General features: G+C 46.3%; 1 protein-coding gene across 18 annotated transcripts in view; it reads right to left on the bottom strand.

Moving 5' to 3' along the window:
* The window catches only part of PPFIA1 (PPFI scaffold protein A1), a 775,827-nt gene that overhangs the window by 461,840 nt on the left and 291,792 nt on the right, over nucleotides 1–22,195 (bottom strand). For all 18 annotated transcript variants that reach the window (XM_085643557.1, XM_085643540.1, XM_085643545.1 and 15 more), the window contains exons 6-7: nucleotides 10,452–10,553; nucleotides 10,068–10,289 (exon numbers count right to left, since the gene is read on the bottom strand). In XM_085643557.1, coding sequence (XP_085499683.1) covers nucleotides 10,068–10,289; nucleotides 10,452–10,553 — 324 coding nt within the window. The remainder of the gene's footprint in view (nucleotides 1–10,067; nucleotides 10,290–10,451; nucleotides 10,554–22,195) is intronic.

Genomic DNA, 22,195 nt, shown 5'->3' with positions numbered 1-22,195 from the left:
CATCCATAGTGCATTGCCTTTGGACAATGGGTGTGGATACCTGGACGCGAAGTTTGGGCATTTTGCGTTTTGGTATGTGGCGAACAGGTCTATGTGAGGGACTTCCCAGCGTTGAAGGAGGACCGGAGGGTGGAGTTCGCATTCGTGTATTTGCTGTCTCTGCCTGCTGAGAAGATCTGCAATCTGGTTGTTGACTCCTGGGAGATGTTCCTCAATGAGATACATTTTGTGGTGAATGGTCAGCCTCCAGATGTCTTGGGCCAAGCGGGACAGTAGTTGGAGAGAGTGTGTCCCCCTGTTTTCGTATGTAATACATGGCTGTCATGTTATCTGTACGTATGAGGATAACTTTGCCCTCTAGGTGAAACACCTAGAGTGCTAGGAATATTGCAAGCAGCTATAGGTGATTGATGTGGAGCGTCCGCTGTTAGTACTATAGTACTACCGGTGGAACCAGGTCTAGGAACGATCGTCCTTTTGATAAATTTTGTGTGTTCCACCACTGCAGAGAGCAAAGAGTATGGCCGCTTACCAACACTAGATCTGTTATTAGACCTCGAGACTGGTTCCACTGACTGGCTAAGCATTCTTGAAGTGGACGCATGTGCAGTCTGGTAAGGGGAAAGATCATGATGCAGGATGACATCATTCCCAGTAGCTGCATGTTAGTTTGAGCTGGAATCCAATGGTTGGATACGGAGAACTAAAGCCTGAATATTTCGAATTGTGGCTGAGCTGGAAAAATCGAGAGTTCTTTGAGAATCTGTTGTGGCTCCTAGGTAGTCCTTTGTATTTTTTGGTTGGAGATGTGACTTTGGCACATTGATTGTGAAACCTAGTTGATGCAGTGGCCGAATTGTCTTGAAAGTGTGCTGCAGACATTGTTGGTATGTGTTGGCTTTGATGAGCCAATCGTCTAAGTATGGGAAGACCTGAATGCTATGTTTCCTTAGGTGAGCAGTTACTACCGCCAGACACTTCGTGAAAACTCTGGGGGCGGTTGCGACACCGAATGGGCGTACCCTGAACTGGTAGTGTTGACCCACTACCACAAACCTGCGGAATTTGCGATGCGCAAGGTGAACTGGTATATGAAAGTAGGCGTCTTAAATCTAGAGTAGATAGAAAGTCGCCTTTCTGAAGTAGAGGAAGTACCTGTTGAAGTATCACCATGTGGAAATGGTCTGACTGTACCGGTTGAGTTCTCCGAGATCTAAAATTGATCTGAGATTGACTTTTTGGGGAATGAGGAAATAAAAGGAGTATACGCCCGACCCGTGATGTTGGGGTGGCACACGCTCTCCTCCTGTTTGAGGTAGTCTAGATTGTCTGGTGATAGTTTGTAGGGCATTGGTGGAATATTTGGAGACATGTTGATAAATTCAAGGCAGTAGCCAGAACGGATAATTTGTAATGCCCATTGTCTGTTATTTATTGCCAGATTGGTAGAAATTCTGACAGTCTTCCCCACAACAATAGTTGAGTGGTCAGGGGGAAGTGAAGGTAAGTCGTTGTGTTGACGGGGGAGTTGCGTGTGTTTGAACCCCGCCCTGGTTACCCCTGACACCTCCCCTGAAATGACCCTTCGATGGAGAGGGTTGGTTATTGCCCTTATAGGTAGAGGTGGGCTTCTGAGGAGTATGTTTCGAGCCAACTCTGTAAAAAGAGCGTCAAAAGGAAGCACAACCCTGTGTGGACTGAAGTGCTCCCATACATTTGGCTACCATAGAATCTTTCTTCATTTTCAAGTGAAGAGTCTACCGCTGGGTCAAATAGATGTTCCTTAATGAATGGGGTATTTAAAATGGAGGTTTGAACCCCAGGTTTAAAACCAGATACACAGAGCCATGCGTGCGTTCTTAAGTGGACACTGGTGCTTATTGCTCCAGCAGCAGTGTCTGCAGCATCTAGAGAGCATCTTATTTGATTGTTAGCAATAAGTTGCCCTTCATGAACCAGATCTTGTGCTTTTGATTTGTGTTCCAGGGTTAAATATTGGATCAGTTGTTCCATTTCATCCCAGTGCACATGGTCGTATCGCACTAACAGTGCCTGAGTGTTGGACACGTCAAATTGGCTACTTGAACAGCTACCCTTTTCCCCCAAAGAATCAATAAGTTGTGATACCTTATCAGAAGGTGGAGCCTCTCCTGTTGTCTGTGAGTTGGCTCTTTCCCTTGCATTATACACAACAATAGAGTCTAGCAGTAATTGTCCTCTTATATATACTGGGTCTGACGGTGCTGGCTTGTACTTCTTGTCCACTCCAGTGGTAAGAATGCAAGCCCCGACTGGGTCATTAAAAATGTCATCTACATGCCTGACCATCCCTTTAATCATGGGTAGTGTATGTGATTACTGTTGTGTGAGACTGAGGGTTTCAAAGAGGAAATCCTCTTCTAATGACTCCTTATGTAGCTGTACCCCATGATAGTTGGCAGCTCTACCCAGTAACTCAATGTAGCCTACACTATCATCTGGTGGAGAGGGTTTGGTAGGGTACAGGTCGGGATAATTGCCTGTGGGCAAATTGGTGTTATAATCGTCCCATGGGTCTTGTAATGGTTGATCTACATCCCTATGAGGATCCTGATCATCATTCCCATCATCCTGGTTGTCAGGTGTCTGGTGGTGAATGTTCACGAAAAAGAATGGGGGTGAAGCATAGAAGTATAGAAGGTGGTAGGTAGCCTGTGTGCTCTCCACAATACAGAACAGCTTCTGGATTTACCTGGATTAAAGGGGACTCTTGCCCAGAAGACAATATATTTAAATATACCCGCTGCTGAAACGTCTCTTTGAACACTCACCCACTTCCCCACTTCTAAGTGCAAATCCTAAATGATGGAATAGTTGACCTGATTTCAAATCGAGCATTCATTACGTGATCATGACGCGTCTTTAGATAATTGCAGCGGGGGCTTCAAAACAAGTCTGAGAGGCTGGTCACCAGATTAATACAATAAACGATCTCAGAAATTACCTTTGGGATGGAAGGTCATTAAAACGGATTTAACAACAGATTTGTATTTCACGAACTAACAATAGGCCTAAAAGGGTTTTATAATGAAAATATAAACATTAGAAACCTATAAGTAGGGGTTGGCGGTTTTCGCAGAATTTCACTCCGTGGAATCTAGCAGTCTCGCATAAAAGAAGGAAAGGTTCAGTGGAATTTCGCCAACGTCAGCAGAGTTACATAAAAACTCTGCGAGATTCTGCATAATTTCTCCTACAGGCAGAAACATGCAGCTCCCACTATTTAGTGCGAGCAGCGTCATGCGTTGCATGAAAGCGCGCAACTATGTGAGTTTATTTTGCTGCCACTCAAGTGGATCTCCTCGAGCAGCAGCAAGTTTTCTCAAGTGGCAGCACTCTGACTGCCAGCATTAGAAAACCGCACTAGGAGATCGCAAACTTCGCTCGCTCGCATTGTTTGAAGCCTTGTGGGGGGGGGGGGGGGGGGGGGGGGGGGGAAAGTCAGCTATGCAGAGTTTGGCGGAATTCGGCTGGAAGTTCACGTTAAAGAGTAAGGAGTGAGGTAGATTCCCCAGGCAGAATGAAATATTTCGCCCACCCCATCTCATATGGTCAAACGCCAATAAACAAACATGGTTGGAACAACGTGCAAATGCCATTGCATAGCCACCAAGTGGCATATATAGAAACATTTGTAGTTCTTTTCGAATAAGCAGAAAAGTTTTCAGTAGGCATCAGAACTAAAAGGTTCCAAAGTCAGGAGAAAGGAATGATCTAAATGGTGTAAGGTGAAAGCCTGGAAACAGGTCTGTAGTGGAGTTAATGCAAACAAGCATTAATGACTGCAAAAAATTAGATCAAATGTGCAGACTTGATTAAGGTTGACACACACTGCACGGCCTGTAGTGAGAAGCTAAGAAATTAGCATGGACTCGCCTTTGGTAACTATTGGCTTTATCAATGATTTTTAGCGATGCTGTACAGCAATCCAAATGCTGTGCAGTACGGCTAAAGGTGGTGGGTGAAAAAGTTCTAATCCAAGTCATTTTATAGGCAAATACATGTCACCAGCCATGGCTGTGCCTACAAAGTGATACAGATTATTTTTTCTTTTTATTCATGGATCCAAGATGGATCGGCAAATAAAAGAACAAAATTAGTGCATCAGCATGTTCTTTTTAATTTCAAAAGCAGATAGGGCGGGGGAGAGGGAGGAACACGTAGGACTTGGGAAGGAGGGAAGTAATACAAAGTGCAGGGGGCAGAAGCAGCATTGAGGGTGGAGGGAGAGGCACCCAGGTGGAAGACAACATGAGCGTGGTTGGGGAAAGAGAAGCACTGGAGGGAGACAGCTGGCAAACACATGCAACTCTTGTGAAGTAGGTAAATAAAAACAAACAGTTAGTTCCAAAACTGAGCAGTGGAAGGACACAAGTAAACAGGTCATGCTCCAGGGGAGGGACAAATACATGATGGAGTAGGTAAGCCATTGAATAAGCAAGTAAATGAGACGGACAATTGTGCCAACCTATGGTGAGTAATTTGTTTAAGCTCACTCTAACATCTAGTAAACAGACAATAGGTATTTAGCAATCCGACAGCATAGACAGTGAAGGGTTTCAGATGTATTTAACAAAGATGATAGAAAAGGGGCACTGCGAAACAGATTCCGAAGCTACAGAATTTAATGGAGCTACAGGAGGTTACTACAAAACTGTGGTTGAAATGTGTACATCCATGCTCAGAACCGAGCAAGAATATTTTTATATCCTCTGCTTTCTTTTCCTGTTTGTCTAACCATACCATCTGGTTGGGGAAGTGGGTGGGTTGCATGTAATTCAAGCAAAGTCTTCAGGATGAAAAAATATAGTAAAACGTACATAGCCTTTTCTTTTCACACCATAAATCTTTTCTGGATTTGCATGCTGTGTATAAATTATGTAGCTCTATTAGACGTTTGTGGAAGGTTAGGTGGAAATGTGTGCCTGGTTACAGAAAGTTGTTTTAATACTTTCCCTACTACTTAAGCCTCCTTATTCGGATGGATGTCCATGCATTCGTGTTTCACAACAAATCTTAATATAAAAGGACTATCCTTCCGGATAAGGTCCTTTGGTAATGCTTTTCCTTACTTCGCACCATAAAGAGCCAATTGTCTTTGGTACGATTAATATAAAAACGTAGCGTCCTTTTGGGGGTAAAGATAATAAGGTTTCCCCTCTTCTATGGAGGAGTGAGGGTGGGGGCAAAGAATATTAGAAGCCGATGGACTGGCTGATCACAGACTTGAGGAAAAAAGCCACTTTGGTCCTCCGCATCAGCTTATCTGGAAGGAAGGTGGTGTACGGTGGTTGAACTGACAGGACTAGGAGCTCACACGAGAGAAGCTGATTTTATTTCAATTAGGAAAATAGTCTTCAGGGTATGTAGACGTAGAGAACAGTGGTCAAGAAGCTCAAATGGAGCACATCAGAGCAGCGAGGACAAAGTTAAGGTCCTACTGTGGCATCGCAAAAGGTTTAGGAGGGAACATATGGACCAAACCTTTTAGAATAAGGCATTGCAATAAGAGACTGGAACAGGGAAGGTTGATCCGGCAAATGCAAAAAGGCTGGGCGAAGGACAGAATAAACAAGTAACAACGACAGTTTGGCTTGTTGGGTGTCCATCATGTGGGTGCTGCACCTAGCCACAAATTAGTCCCAGCAACCTGCATAAATGGAATTGGTAGCAGGGTGCATGGCTACAACAACATCCACTTTTTTGGGATGGAAATCTAACGCAGTCCGCTGCGAAACTCCCTCTCCACATCTGAAGGTGTAGATTACGCAGGCCTGGGTTCAACATCCTTGATTGCCGGTGAGAAAGAAGACCATCCCAAACCAGCAGCCTAATCACAGGAAAGATGCTCATAGCCAAAAGCTCAGGATATCACAATCTCCTGGTCCAACCCAGGGCCATTAGGCAAATCTTTATCTTCAGAACTAAGGGAAGGACAGGTCATGGCTGGAAGGCATGCAGCAGTCCCAAGGTCCACTCAAAAACAGCCTTCTTTGGAACTCCAAAGCACGAAAATGTTGACTCTGCGCATACTCAGCAGCACCAAAGATATCAGGCCAGGGCTCTCCTCATTATTGCAGATGTCCTGTTCCACCTCTGAGTGCAGTTGCCATTCGCCAGGTGAGTTGGTAACTCGGATGGTTAAAGATATGTCCAAGTGATGTACAATCAGGGATATACCCTGCCTAGTGAGCCAGGTCCAGAGGCACAGGGTCGCTTGGCACAGAGTCCAGGTCCCTCTAGGTCTTGCTTGTTTCAGTATCAAATGGTGTTTCTGCAGTCCACTAGGACCTAATCAGTCTCTCCTTGATGGATGGCAGGAAAGTTTTCAACGCCAACGTTTGGACAGCAACTCCATCCGGCTAATGTGAAGGCAGGCTGCTGCCAGTGACCATAGTCTTCTAGTCTTCAACTCTTCCACATGTCCTCCCCAACCCCGCAGTGACACATTTATCACCACTGCCAGCTTTAGGTGGGTCAGAGAGATGGGTCTGCAGCTGGTCCAATGGCAGGTGAGCAACCACCACTGCCGATATTTTGTAGTATTCTATTCTATGAAACTAGGATGGAATCTGATAGGTGTCCCCTTGGTGCTGGGCCCACATAGACTTCAGATATCACTACACAGCCAGCAAACTTCATCTGGCATGATCAACTAGCAAAATGCGGGAGGTAACTAGTCAGTGAAGCTTCAGCGTCATCTTCACAGACACATGACTGTGGCTAAAAAATAGTGATCATAGCCCAAATATCGTAGACTCATTAAGGAGGAAAGGCTTGAAAATGCACCATCTCCACGACAGCTCAGATGAAAGGAAGCCTCAGTGTGAGGTGTGACTTCAGCAGGCTGAACTCCAAAGATGTAAGGAGGTTTGCTATCGTAATGATGTGGTCTACGAATGACAGAGGCGAGCCCACCTTTATTAGCCAGTCATCTTGCTAGGGGAAGACTGGTATCTCTAGCCTCCACAGCTATACTGCAACCACTGCCATCCCCTTTTTGAACACCCAAGGGGACACTGGTGAGGAGAACAGCAAACTGAAAATCCCTGTGGACCAATTAGAACCGCAGGCAGCATCTGTGGACCTGCAGGACTGACACGTAAATAGGAGTCTGCAGGTCCAAAACTATCATCTAGTCGCTTGGATCCACTGCAAAATGAACCTGGGCCAATAGGAGCATTTTGAATTTCTCCTTCCGTAGGAAAGAGTTGAGATGGTTAAAGGTCTAAAATAGGGTGAAGCCTCCGCCCTTCACTGGCACAAGGATTAACGCAAATAACACCTGGTTACCATTACTAAGACCGGGACCCTCTCTATTGTTCCTTTCTCCAAAAGGAGTCTAGACTTCCTGCAACAAAAAAGACAAATGGTTCTCCGAAAGCCACTCTGATTTAGATGGAGTAGGTAGCCACCCGTGCGGAAAATGAGTTATTCTGCCTCCCTACCGGCTGGGCGTGTGCTGCCAAGGGAAAAGCTAAAGCGGCTTGCAGGCTGCTGCCAGGGCAGCCGAGGACTGGGAAGAACATTGCCCATACTGGCCTACACCTTCCCTGCCACATACCCACTCACAACCAAGAAAGGGGTGGAGAACCTGCTGTTGGGTCAGGCCTCAACATTGCCTGAAGGCGCAGTACCAAGCTGTACCTATCAGGTGCCAAAATAATATCGGTTTGGTCTTGTGTTTGTAGAAGGGCAGAGGGAGTGCTCACTTGCTCTGCTTTCTTTAAGGCACTCGAGAGTGAGTCGGCCTTCTCGCCAAAGAAAGGCATGTCCATGAGTGACACTTAGACTTACCCAGAAAGCGAGTGGATCTCATCAGCTCATGGTGACGGAGCACAATGCTAGTCCCAACCCCTCTGTCCAAACAGTTCTTGCTCTACAAGTCATGCGAGGGATGCTGTCCAGCTCTACACCAAGACAGGCGGCTTGATGACACTTCCCTACAGGCAACAGGGAGTTAGATCACACTACAGGGATTTGGCAGATTCGCTCACCCTAGAAATGATAGGTTAGGATGTACTATATTACAGTACTTTGTATACAAGCAAGCATATATTCTCTGCAATACGCAAAATGGTTGAACGGTTTATCTTTTTTACCATTCTCATAATGCTATTCACATTATTCTGTTTCCTTCTATTGATTATTGCAGCACAAGTAATTTACGCAAGAATCACAATGATTCAATAAATATTGAAACACTTTACTGTGTATTCTTATGTATCTTTTTAGGTATGCACGTGTAACTAATCGAAAGGGTTTTAGATCTGTTACCACTATTTCCTTGGAGTCAGGCTTGTCATGTTGTGAGATTGCTCATCCATTTGTTACCTTGTAAGGTTAGAGGTACAGATGGCGCACTGTGAGCTTGCAGGACTTCGCCAAACATATCTGGACGGTGTGCAGAGAATCCGCCTGGCACAGTTCTGATAGTTAGGTTGTCCAACTAACTTGGGAAAGTATAAGCCGCTCGACAGCCCCAGCTACATTAACACCAACCACCCAGACACCTCCGCTGCCCAGGACTCCTACTTGTACACATCCCACGCATACAAAGGACCAGATGGGGACGACTGGCTTTCTCTTTCAACAATTCTAAAGTGTGGCACTTCCTGTCACTCCACATCAGAAACTCTTCCTCTCTTCTTGAATTACGCAAGAAGCTGAAGACCTGACTTTTTAATTAACCAACCTACCAATGGCAGGGCTAGGCGCAAACACCTGCTCAGTGCCAGGATACCCTTGCGGATGACAGAGCGCTTTACAAATACACGCAACCCAAGATAAAATCCTATGTGTATTATAATATTGCACTTTTCAGAGCTTTAATACAGATGATCACAAGCAAACCAAAAACCCAAACTGATGCTTTGACGTTTTGCACTAACGAAGCAAGCTTGTTTTATACGAAATAGAATGAGGAGTGTCAATTAAGCCTGGTTTGCAAAATCCATTGATTTGTTTCAGCAATGTATTGCTTGTTTTGATGATAGTTATTCTTCTTGTCAGGTCCACAAAGACAAGTCTTGTGCTTGGTTTGAAGTACTCGCCAATTACCTTTAAACGTGGGTCACAGTACTCAATGTTGCCTGCAGACTTTGCATTTAGCAATGTTATGATTTCAAGCAAGCCTCCAAACCACAATTTATTTCAGTCATCACTTTTTGTAAACCAAAGCAAGTTTGAAACAGGAGACCAAATTTAGTGACAAATGTCCTCTTCTTTAGATGCAAGCAGTTGCCTTATTCTGCCTAGATAACTAAAAAGTGTTGCCACTAGTTATTAAGCTAGAAAATAAAAACAGAATTTGCAAAATTAACTGTTAAACAACGTGGAAAAAGTGATGTTCTCTACAATGCTTTGATGACTTCTTTGACAATAATAGTGGAACAGCAATTTCAATTAGTTTCATATGTTAGGAACATTGACACCAGGTAATAAAATGAGAGAATGAGGCAGATCACAGGCCGAAGGCAGAATTTGCGGTGACAGCCAAAGATAAAAATGCATAATGAGAATTACCGACCAACTCACAAGGACACTATAAAACCCACAATGTTTTGATGATAGCCCCTAACAAAATTGCCCTATCTTTAAGCAGGAAACTGTTGTTCTATAGACAAATCATGATCAGAATTCTGCAGAAGGAAGGTACGAACTGGAGGGTTGGTGGGCATGAGAAAGAGGCAGATATGGAAAGGCTTGCTGGAAGGAAACCTAGAGGGGAAAGATGGATGCATGTAAGCCAGAGATGAGGTGAGCAAAGGGAAGGAGGAAGAGGAAAGGATAACTGGGACGGATGGCACAAGAGAGAAGGGGGCGGAGGGGAGTTAAGGTATAGAGTTGAAAGAGGGGCAAGAAAGATTAAAGGAGGACGACACAAAGAGATGAGAGGGGTATGCAGAAAGCAGTGACATCAATACCACTACTCTGATTCTACTACTAAGAACTCACAGAAACAATCAGCAATTGTTGCGAAATTGATCTTGCGCAATCCATTATTTGAGACTTTTTTATATTCTCACCTCTCTAACATCTCTTTGAAGCTTTGTGTTAATTTCTTCTGATTTGATCAAATCTTTCCTTGCTGTGTCGAGATCTTCCTCCAGCTCCGTTACTCTGCTTGAAAGAGCAGCAAGACGTTCTTTCATTTGGTTTTGCTCCTTGGTTTGTTTCTCAATGGTATCTTGAAGCTCAATTACTTTGCCAAGATCTTCATCGTGATTCAAAGAGCCATCAGACGACCGCTGTCCAAAAATAATCAAGTAGACCTTAGAATGAATTATGTTCTCACCGTTTCATGAATGACCATAATGAAAACCCAGTTGCAGCATTACAAAGAACTCAAACATTAACGTCTATGAGGGTCAAGGCATTCAAAAACCTTGAAACACTAAAACAATGCCTACCTTTCCATTGGTGCTTGGTGTACTTTCAGACTCATGGTTTAATTCAATAATTCCATCTGAAAATATCTTCTTCTGGTTGTTCTGCTCCCTTGTAATCATCAACTAAAACCAAAATATAAAGGTTGGCAGAAAGGAGAAAAATATTAAATTGACATAGTTCTATTGAGTCCTAAACAAGTGAGCAGTAGTAATAAATGTGTCTGCTAATTTGCATATCCAAACAGCAATAACAGATTTATATCTAGGCCTACCCATCACTAGAATTCAGATTAGGTGACTATGTGATAGACTAAAGAAGGCAATGCAAATATCATCTGTGATGCTATACCCAAGAATTGAATAGGAAATGAATTTGTAATGACAGCAGCCTACACAAACAAACTAGAGACCAAGCGTCCATAATAATCAATCTTACAGCTTACTAACTTCAAGTGACTAGTGTGGGATGAAGGAAAAACACTTTGAATTATCCAAGACAGTAAAATACCAATAAAATATCAATAGCAAGAGTACCAGAGAACAACAATTGAGAACTAGGCAACATGGCTCAACAAGCAACAGCTTGGGCTCCTGAAGACTGGCTTGTCAAAAAAGCATTTTTATTTAATTAATAGTTTATTAGTGGTTACAATAGTCCATGTAAACACTTCAGAATAGACATTTCAAGCTTTTCAATATAAAAACTAAATTGTTATACAATGAATTCATCAAAATGTAACAGCCGCGGTAAAATTAACATTTTCTCTCTCAATATGGTCCGTTTTTTGTGCTGGTGAACGTCTTACACTTTGGAAGAATACAGTGGCTTCAACATGCAAATTAAAATTTAACAAAGAATAGTTTTTAAGGAATCAACATTTTTAAGCGATTCCCATACAGATGCTGATCTAACTCCTACAGAATATAAGGAAAGTAGGAAAGCAAAAAGAACTCTACATCCATCTGATGGCAAGCACAGGCTTCAAATCCAGCTTAATTGGTCAGTACATCTGTACCATGAAGATTTGTCTAAGAAAGTCCCCACCCTTCATCCAAAGTGTGGAACTTCTGGCACAGGCGATGGGTGGCTGGTAATTAATCCAGACTGAAGCTAGATACACCATCAGGATCAATATGCAAGGTTTTCCTATTTCATGCAGAGTTTGATTAGAAGTACCATAAAAGACTGGTTACCATAAAGCTGGCACTTTCAAATTATCGGTGGAAAGGCCAAGGATCCCCATACCCAAACTGAAGTTCTGCATCTGTTAATTTCCTCAAAGCAACAATAAGGAATTCACACGGCCCGAGATCATAGGTGAGAAAAACTGGTCAAAGAAAACAAACAAAAAAAGAAATGGGACTATGAATACAGTGATGAGATAGTTACAACATCGGTCCACAAATGATGTGGATGCCACCCCTGGTTTGCCTACATGTACCGTGGGACAGTCATTTCACAACAAACAGAAGTATGAGCACCCATTTCTCAAAGGCAGTGGTAAATCCTACTTTTTAGGTCTCGCCTGAGCCTGCGCATGCGCTGCTCTGGCGAGACATTTAGTAGCTGCTTCAAAAGTGCCACCTTGCCGGCCACCAGCTGCTATTATGCGCACAAGCACGCGCGACGTGCACAGCACTTTTTCCCGTCGCGCGTGTGCGCGCACCACTCGCGTCACCACGTTTAATTTTACACACAGTTTCCATGCATCTTGTCTCACATTTTTCGTTTGCTATGCACATTTGAATGTTGCTCGATTATTGTTAGGGTTGTTTTGTTAAATCGTACGCGTTTTTTGCGCTTTGCCCAGATGGCTAACGTTTTTCTCAGTCTACCCGTGGCAGAGGCGTGCTGCATTGGCACAGTCACCGTCGTAATCAACAGAGGAGGCTGACGATTTCTTACTTTAGTTCTGAAGTCTGTCAACCTTCAGTGCGGAAGGATGGTTGAATTAGATAGACAAGTCTGACATCTAGTGGTAGACTATATTTTTGCATTGATTTAGCGTGTTACAAGATCTAAATAAATCCTGGTTTACAGGAGTGGTCTCATACATTGTTTTGAAGGAACCATTTATGTTAGGATTTGTAAAAATGCAGCACTCTCACTAGCCACAAACCCACACCGAAAAGCCATTTGCGACTTTACAGAAACCCTACCGTACACCATTGTTCTGGACGGCTATTCGGAAATGACCAGCAGAAAACAATCACTGTGTGCCAGCCACATGCTTTCCAGGTGCAAAGAACGACTTTACGTCCAGTATACAAAACTTGATCCTATCCAGGACCCCAACTCACTTTACACCTTTCCCAGCGTCGTTTGCATAGCAGCTTCTCTGCAGTCAGTGTAAAGGCTGTCTTAAATATCTTCCGTGTGTGTCCTCACTCTCGCTGGGATGAAGCTTGCTACCAGCCATATAGTGCCCTATGGTGAATCTGACGAACAAATACAACCCCGTTAACTCAACTAACCCCACCTCCATGATAAGGGCTGATGACTAATTCCGCACTGAAACATAACAGTTTCTCGCTCTGTTTAGTCGACACCCTCTGAAAACCGGTACATGGGCTACATTTACAGAAACAGATGGTATAAAAGCAGGCTGGCTGTCCTAGCAAATTTGGGACCTCTGGTCGCCTTAAATATATTGACAGCACTCAGTGCCATAGAACGACGACACTCGCACATCCCACAAACCTGCGACACCGACTGCATGCGAGAACAAGCAATGGCATAGCCAATAGGTCTCGCCTTTGGAACCTCCCAAGGCAGATCGCAGTTCCTAAGAATCTCTCTCCTACTACATGTGTATATTTTTCTCCCTTGGCACATCAAGCTCTAGCTCCCAATCTCTGCCTCAACCGGCAACGACGTAACTTTGCTCTTCCCTGCCTCTAGTTCCTATGTGCGACGACACTTTGCTTATGTCCCCAGGCCTCCATTTACACGTGATCCTCCCTTATGTTTAAATGCAGTGCCCCTCCCTAGCTTCAGTTTAGATCACATGGACTACGGCCACCTCTTTCAAACAAGCAGTGGCATAGCCAATAGGTCTTGTCTTTGGGACCTTATAAGTGTTTAGACATGCAACAGTTTATGTTTTTGTACCAAGGATATTGTGCTGCATAACTAAATATTTATAAGGTCCCAAAAGCGAGACCTATTGGCTATGCCAATGCTTGGTTTTTTTTGCAGGGGTAGACTGACTACTTTTGCAAGCTTACCAATCTCCCTCAAAACACAGACACAATCTATCAAAATAATATTTCTGTTTCAAGCCACATACTTGTGCATATATAGGCACTTCTTATTTGGGCAGCTGCCAGGCCCACAAACATTCTGGTACTTGTAGTGTAAGATGAGCTCAGTCCTTTAGCGAGAATGTGGAAGGTACACAGTGCCACTCGTGTGGTGAAGTCCTAATTACTACTCCGACAATACCGTACTATGGCCTTTGAGTACTGGCACAGCCTGAAAAGGTATCAAGACTGCTCCGCTGTCAAAAAGCATGCAAAGGTCGAAAGGAAGATTTTTCTGCTAAAAAGTTGAAATTAATGTAAAATATCGCAATGATTGTGCATCACCACATCCCATTTCACTTTATTAGTGCTGAGGGGAGAAAGAACACAACAAATAGCAGAACACCTGGGTAGGCTTGGGGAGCTGTACTAAATACAGTTTAAGTGCCACTTAGTTAAGGTATGTGCTGCCAAAACCTACAATACATAGCGATACATGTAATGTACCAAGAAAATAATTAAAATATCCGGACTAGGGGCCAACACAGATGAGATTTTTGAGGCAACGGTAAATTAAGATTAAAAAGAAAAATTGAGTTTTGTGTTAAGGTAAAAATGACATTTTTGAGCTAGGTCTGGAGACTTACTGGACAGATGTATTCACTGTTGTAACTGGTATTTGATCCTATGTTAGAGGTTCGAATCCCAGAGGGTCCACTCAGACTTATTGAAATAGTGACAAAAGGAGCACAGCTAAGTTGGGTTACAAGTAATTGAGGTGTCGTGCCAAAACAGCCCTTGTAGTTAATGTTAGGCTAACACCACATGCAGGAGTTACAAAGAGTGGAATTCCAGACCTATAAAGAAAGCCACTTCAACACGTCCTGCTCCAGCTTTATGTGTTTTTCTGCAGGCAACAAGGACCTTTGTTATCGTTCATGAAACAGAGCTTGCTAATTAATCATGATACTCCGATGTGAACACTACACTTTCTTTTACTGTATGCATTCAGGCTAAGGCAATCTAATGACTGGGCTTAGGCCAGAGTTCCTACCTCTATGCATACTCCAAACTACACCATAGGAAAGATTGTGTTTTGTTTGTCTAGCACTCAATACACCCCCTGATGTAACCACAACTGATAACTGCTGAAATATTTCCTAACAGACGTGCTCAACAGCAGTTCTTCTAAGTATTCAAAACACATTTATGATTGGCTATGGAACGTTCTTGTTAATTTCGGATACCACTTAAAATATAGTCTTTCTTACAAAGACCTAGCTTACGCCCCTGTCCGGATGTTACAATAGTTATCCCCAATAGTGATTAATTCTTTAGGAAAATAGGAAAAAGAGGACTGGAAAGTGGTTGCTTTAGTATACAAATCATATCTAAATGTGTCATTGGATGTTCAAGAGACCACCATGGATGAGGTGATGGTAGCTTGCTGCACAACATCAAATTAGGTCTCCATTTATTTTTGTTGATGTATAAAGTCCCCTCCCCACAACAATTTTTTAGAAACATTTATTTATCTGGTTGTTAACAATGTCCTGAAATGAGATCACATTTTTGTTTTCAGCAATTTTAATATTAAGACAGATGAGCCCCATTACAGCGTCCCCAATTACTTGTTAGTAGTTATGTCAGAATTCTTGCTTGACAATAATTCTCCTCTCTATGGCTTGCCATAAGTGTCTCTGTCCCAGAGAGGTGTGCGGTCAACAAGGGGTCGCTTCCACTCCCTCATTGGAACCAGATAGTCTGCAAAATTACAAATTAGGAATTTGTCATTCAAACGTGTTTGATCTGCACGTCCCCCTTGATAAAAGAATGGTACCATCTCATACTACTGCTAATTCAAGATTCCCATTCAAATTAGGAGCGGAGAGACTAAAGATTAGGCAAGAAGAGTTGGCGTTACACGGACCAACTCAGAGAGCGCACCATCTTTTGGACCCTACTTCCTCTACAAACCAGGTCTCTCTGATGCCGAAACCTCTTTCCTAATGTATTTGCTTTGCCCCCAACATCCCAAAGGCTTTATTCCAGGTTGTCTTAACACTCACTAGCCCAGATTGTATGAACTCCGCTATTTCCACTCCCTGTGTGCTAATCTTACTTTGTGAAAATAAAAGAACATTCATAAAAACATTAAGGGCCCTATTTATGGTTTGATGGACAAGCCTTCATTTTTCAGGGTGTCAAAGGACATTAGACAGACTGCAACTGGTCAAATTAACATATGACCACTGGCCCAGCAGGCATCTCTGTTCAACGTAAAGACCCGCAGATACCAATTCCATTCAATGTACAAAATGTTTGGTGGATTGTTGCCTCTTGTTCCGAATACAGAATTACAGAATGATACTGCCAAATGGGGGCAAAAATAAATGTTAATTAAATGATTTTGTAAGGGGTTAAAGAAGACCCCTCCTACCCCCTTAAGAGATTGTGTAGCTGCAGCTTCATTAATAACAAGCTTGTGTGTCTGTTTTCGAAGTCTTTTGATCCGGAATCCAGTAGAGCAGATGGCTCCCATTTGGTATACCTACCAGGACAAAGGACCTGTACGAGTATCTCTGCTCACCATTAAGAGATTTTTGAGCATGCATCTCCTCCTTACTGTCCTGGGGAGAACACGGTTCCAAACCATATACAGCTCAAAATGTCAACAATTAAAAATAAATTATGAGCTTGATGCAGACTGTTACAGGACAAGATAAGGAATTGACAAATCGCCACATTTTGATGAACTTTGAAAATAATAGTTCACAGGCTTCTATTGATGTAATAGATGTTTTACATTGTTTTGTTGTTATCTCACTTTCACAAGCGCTGCACAGTCTCATCGTGTGGCACACCCATATAGAACATGGTCTTAAAATCCTTAAATATAGTGCGTTTTGGTTGAGTGGTGTGTTGTAAGTCACTACGCAATCCGTTGAAGGGGATTCTGAAAATATATATGTAATAGACCTACATTCAGAGGCCTACTGGGTCCACCTTGTGTATATTTATTCTGTTTTGATGGCAATCCATCCAACTTTCTCAAAAGGTTTTGTATTCCGAAATAAGCTCTCAAAGCATGAATTTTCCCAGGTTGTGTAATTTTTCTGTAACTCATCACTAAGTTTTTCCTGGTGGTGCCAGACAGACAATTATTATTATTTTTTTTAAATTGTACGTCCACTCTAAATAGGACGTGCAGTTTAATGTCCTTCCTCCAATTGTCCCTACTCCTATAGGCCAATAAAGGACGTTTTCGATTGACAGACAACGGGGGCTCCATGGACACAAAAACAAAACCTCGTCTAAATAAGGCGTAAGTGTTTGTGAGAGAGTAACCTAGACACCAGACTCGAAGCACAAGTTACTACTTGTGTAACGATATATCTGTAAGAGACATTAGTTAGTGATAGATTCCTTACCTTAGAATATCCCCAGGTGTCAGACTGGATCCGGAAAGTTTTGCTAGCAGTACCCCTGCGCGTCAGTAGGTGGCGTCCTGCGGCACTGCGTCCGTCGTTGGAGTCTTATGCGCCGAGATGACGTCACGGAGACTACTTACGCGCCACCCATGCGCGCTGACGTCAGTTCTGTACACGACATTCTGCGCCAGGAACGCAGAGCCATGCAAGGAACTGACCACTGGTGCCAATAAACTAGGGCCCTGAAAGGGATGACCTTAACCCCAGAAATCAGGTCGCAGAACGGGGCGGATGGGTGGGGCGGTAAGGAATCTATCACTAACTAATGTCTCTTACAGATATATCGTTACACAAGTAGTAACTTATGCATCTGAAAGAGACACGTTAGTGATAGATTCCTTACCTTTTAGAATAGATACCCCAGCAATACCAACCCCGGTGGAGGGTCTGCGAACAGATTACACCAAAAAGTCACGGAGAACAGACGGCCAAAGAAGCAGTCTCTACGGACTCTACTGTCAAGGCAGTAATGCTTGGTAAACGTGTGCAGCGAGGCCCACGTAGCTGCCTGACAAATGTCCTGCAAGGGAACGCCGCGTCCCAAGGCAGTAGTGGCTGCAGTCGCCCTGGTAGAATGGGCACGCAGCCCCACAGGAGGCTCCTTCTTAGCCAAGGAGTAACATGCTTTGATGCACAGAACGACCCATCGCGAGATGGTTAGTTGGTGCACAGCCCAACCTTTTTTGACGCCCCCAAAGCCAACAAAAAGCTGGTCACCCACCCGGAACTGCTGTGTACACTTCAGATAGAATGTGAGTGCACGTTTTGGGTCCAGACGGTGGAGCCTCTCCTCCTCCCCTGAAGGATGCGGAGGTGGAAAGAAGGTGGCAAAGTGATGGTCTGCCCGATGTGGAAGGGGGTGACAACCTTTGGCAAAAAAGAAGGACGGGTCCTTAACACCACCTTGTTCAGATAAACGGAAAGGAGGTTTGGAAGAAAGAGCCCGAAGCTCACTCACCCTTCTGGCAGAGGTGATAGCTACCAGGAAAGCCGTCTTAAGAGTAAGAAGAGGCAAAGGACAGGTATGATGGGGCTCGAAGGGAGCGCACATCACATAGGTCAAAACAAGATTCAAGTCCCATTGAGGCATTATGAACAGCACAGGAGGAAACGTGTGCGTAAGGCCTTTCAGGAAACTGTTAACAACCAGGGACTTAAAGAGAGAAGGCTGATCTGGAAGTCTCAGAAAGGCAGAGATGGTCGAAAGATAACCTTTGATAGTGCCCAGAGCAGAGCCCTGCTGGGCCAAGGAGAGGAGGAACAGAAGGACCTCAGAAAGAGGGGCAGAAAGGGGATCCACAGACTTTGCTGCGCACCATGCCACAAACATGTTCCACCGGCAGGAGTATTCTGTCTTAATGGAGGGACGCCAGAATGACATCACAGACTTCGGGAGGAAGATCGAAAGCTGTCAACTGTCGCCGCTCAATCTCCACGCATGGAGGTGGAGGCTGGACAGTTCCGGGTGGAGGACCGTCCCCTGCTGCTGCGACAGAAGATCCTCCCGAAGAGGCAGTCGGATCGGGGGATCGATCGCCATGCTGAGTAGCTCGGGATACCAATATCTTTGTGCCCAATCTGGAGCCACAAGGATGACTTGCGCCCGGTCGCGCCAAATCTTCTTCAGCTCTCTGGGCAGAAGTGGTATAGGCAGAAAGGCGTACAATAGACCGCAACTCCACTCGCGACAAAAAGAGTCGCCGAGCAAGTGCCGCCTTGGAAATTCCAATGCGCAGAACTGATGACATTGCGTGTTCTCTTCGGTGGCGAACAGATCTAACCAAGGCTCTTCCCACTGCTGAAAGAGGCCTTGCACCATGTCAGAGTGCAGACACCATTTGTTATCCATCAAGCACTGGCGGCTGAGTTCGTCCGCTCTGTCGTTCAGAGAACCTGCCAGGTGTTGAACCACCAAGGTAATGCCTTGACGTTCTAGCCATGTCCAGAGGCGCAGAGCCGCCTGACATAGGGTCCACGACCCAGCCCGCCCTGTTTGTTGCAATGCCACATGGCGGTGGTGTTGTCCATGAACACCTGCACCAGACTTTCCCAGACAGAGGGAAGGAATGCTTTCAGTGCAAGCCGGATCGCCCGAAGCTCCAAAAGGTTGATATGGAGCAGGGACTCCGCCGGAGACCAGAGTCCTCTGATCTCCGCCTCTCCCAAGTGGCCTCCCCATTCCAGGAGGGGCGCATCAGTCACCACTGTGTGCTCTGGTTGAGGAAGGGAGAGGGATCTGCCACTGACCCAATCGCGATTCGTGAGCCACCACTGCAACGGTCGTGCAGTGCCCTCCGAAATCTGGACATGATCGGACAGGTTGTCCTGATGCTGCGCCCACTGGAACTTCAGGTCCCACTGCAGAGCCCGCATACGCCATCTGGCATGGTGCACTAGCAGGATGCAGGAGGCAATCAGGCCCAGGAGCCAGAGGGTCATCCTGACTTAAACCCGGGACAGAGACTGAAAGATCGGAATCAAGGCCTGAATATCCTGGAATCGCTGCCCTGGAGGAAAAACCCGAAACAGCGTCGAATCCAGAACCGCTCCGATGAAGGGGAGCTTCTGAGAGGGACACTGGTGCGACTTTGGCACGTTGATGGAGAACTCCAGCAAATGCAGGAGATCGGCCGAACTCTGAGGGTGGGTGACGACTACCTGGGGCGAGCCCGCCTTCAACAACCAGTCATCGAGGTAAGGAAAGACCGACACCCCCGACCTGCGCAGATGAGCTGCGACCACCGCCATCACCTTTGTGAACACCCGAGGGGCGCTGGTAAGGCTGAAGGGGAGCACGGCAAACTGAAAATGCTCCTGGCCTACTGTGAACCGCAGGTAACGCTGGTGGGCCGGCAGGACGGGGATGTGAAAATATGCGTCCTGCAAGTCCAACGCTACCATCCAGTCTCCAGGGTCGAGGGCAGCCAGGACCTGAGCCAGAGTCAGCATTTTGAACTTCTCCTTCTGGAGGAAGCGATTGACGTTCGAGGTCCAAGATGGGGCACAGGGCCCCTTTCTCCTTCTGGGGATCAGAAAGTAGTGGGAATAACAACCACTCCCTACTTCCGGCCCAGGAACGCACTGGATGGCCCCCTTGGCCAAGAGGGCCGTGACTTCCTGCTGGAGAAGCACCAAGTGATCCCCCGACATGCGGTGACACCGAGGTGGCATGCCTGGAGGGGAGGACTGAAAGGGAAGAGAGTAACCTCTGCGGATGATCTGCAACACCCACTTGTCCGATGTGATATCACGCCAGTGGGGGAGGTGGTGGCGGATCCTGCCACCCACCGGCGTGGGGAGCTCCACAAAGCTCGGATTAGGAAGGTTTGGAGGTAGAAGCAGCGAGGGCGGAGGTGGACTGACCCCCACGCTGATTCCCAGATCTGCCCCTGCGGAAGCAGTGTCCGCGCTGAGGCTGGTTCTGCACAGGCTTGCTGAAGGAACGCGCCGGGGCGCCTGTGCCGTGGCCACGAAAGGAACGAAACCCAGGAGTGGCCGGGCTTTTTGCGGAAAGACCCAAGGACTTGGCCATGGCCCGTGAATCCTTAAAACGCTCCAATGCACTGTCAGACTTATCGATAAACAGGCGAGTGCCATCAAAGGGCATGTCCATAAGCGAGCTCTGGACATCAGACGAGAACCCGGTGGATCTCAGCCAGGCGTGGCGACGAAGCACCACAGTCGTAGAAATAACCCTGCCCAGTGCTACCCTCAGCAACTGCTTGAGACAGCACCGCGTGGGCCTCCTCAGGACACTGAACAACCGTATACCACACCGCATGGGAATAGCGGCCCAATATGCAGGCGGTGTTCACCAACCGCAGCCCCAAGCTGGCCGAAGTGAACAACCGCTTTCCGAACTGTTCCAGCTTCTTAGAGTCCTTATCCGGCAAGGCCGTGGGAAAGGCACTCTGCGACGTCAAGGATTGGATGACCAGACTCAGGCGTAGGATGAGTGGTCAGAAACGCGGGGTCACCAGGCGCCGGGGAGTGAAGCCTGGCGACATTCTTATCCACAGGGGCCCCTGTGGCAGGCCTCGACCAAGTGCCCAACAAGACGTCAGTGAGGGCGTCGTTAAAGGGAAGCAGGGGCTCCGACTAAGTGGACGCCGTCTGGAGCACCTCAGTGAGGAGATTAGTCTTGAGGGCCACCGTAGGAAGATAGAGGTTGAGGACCTCAGCTGCAAGACGGAGCACCATCGTGTAGGAGGCGCCCTCCTCCATGGTAGGCGGGGGAGAGGCAAACCCTGGGTCAGAAGAGACATTGAGGTCGCCGGCGTCCTCCAAGTCGTCCACCCAGTCCTGCTCGGAGTCACAGTGACTGGCAAGAGGGTCCGCGGACCCCTCCCAGTCATCCTTCACCTCTGTTGCATGGAGAACAGACTGCGGCGGCAGAGCTGGAGCCGGAGGAGGAACATACGGCGTCGGAAACGGTGCTGTGAACAGCGTCCCAATGCGGATCCCAGGTAGGAACGAAATGGTCCTGGACCCGGGGCAAGGGCGGGACAAACAGCACCCACTGCGGCGCTGGAAGTGGAGCCGAGGGTGGCGCTGGGGCCGGAGCCGGCAGCGCTGGACCTCGTGGTACCGAAGCTGGATCCGCCGGCGGCACCAATGGCCCAAGAGGATCTGGACACAGGACCGCAGGGCCGGAAGGCGCGCCGGCAGGAGCCAGAGGCCTAAAAAGGCGGTCCATGGTGGCAAGAAATTCTTGCACCTCTTTGGGAGACGCAGACTGACCCGGGTAAGGCGGGTTAGCCGAGGGACTCCCAGGCTCCAAAGGAGCCGCAGGGTCAGAACCCCTGTCCCGCTCGTCCGTATCCAAGGACCGACGGGGGGACGTCGGAGAGCGAACACGCTTCGACTTCTTTTTATGTCGTCGCTTACCGGAATCCGAAGGCGAAGACTTGGAGCCCAGGAAGCGAAGACTGGGGCCCCGCAAGCGTTCCCGGGAACGGTCCCTGGACTTGGAACGGCGTTGGGACGAGTGTCGGACCTCCAGCAGCTTCCGGCACCGCTCCCTCAAGGCCT

This window comes from Triturus cristatus, chromosome 3_1, assembly GCF_964204655.1.
Source record: "Triturus cristatus chromosome 3_1, aTriCri1.1, whole genome shotgun sequence".
NCBI classification, from domain to species: domain Eukaryota; kingdom Metazoa; phylum Chordata; class Amphibia; order Caudata; family Salamandridae; genus Triturus; species Triturus cristatus.
Note: the sequence above shows the minus strand (reverse complement) of the source record. Positions and strands in the feature narration are given on the sequence as shown.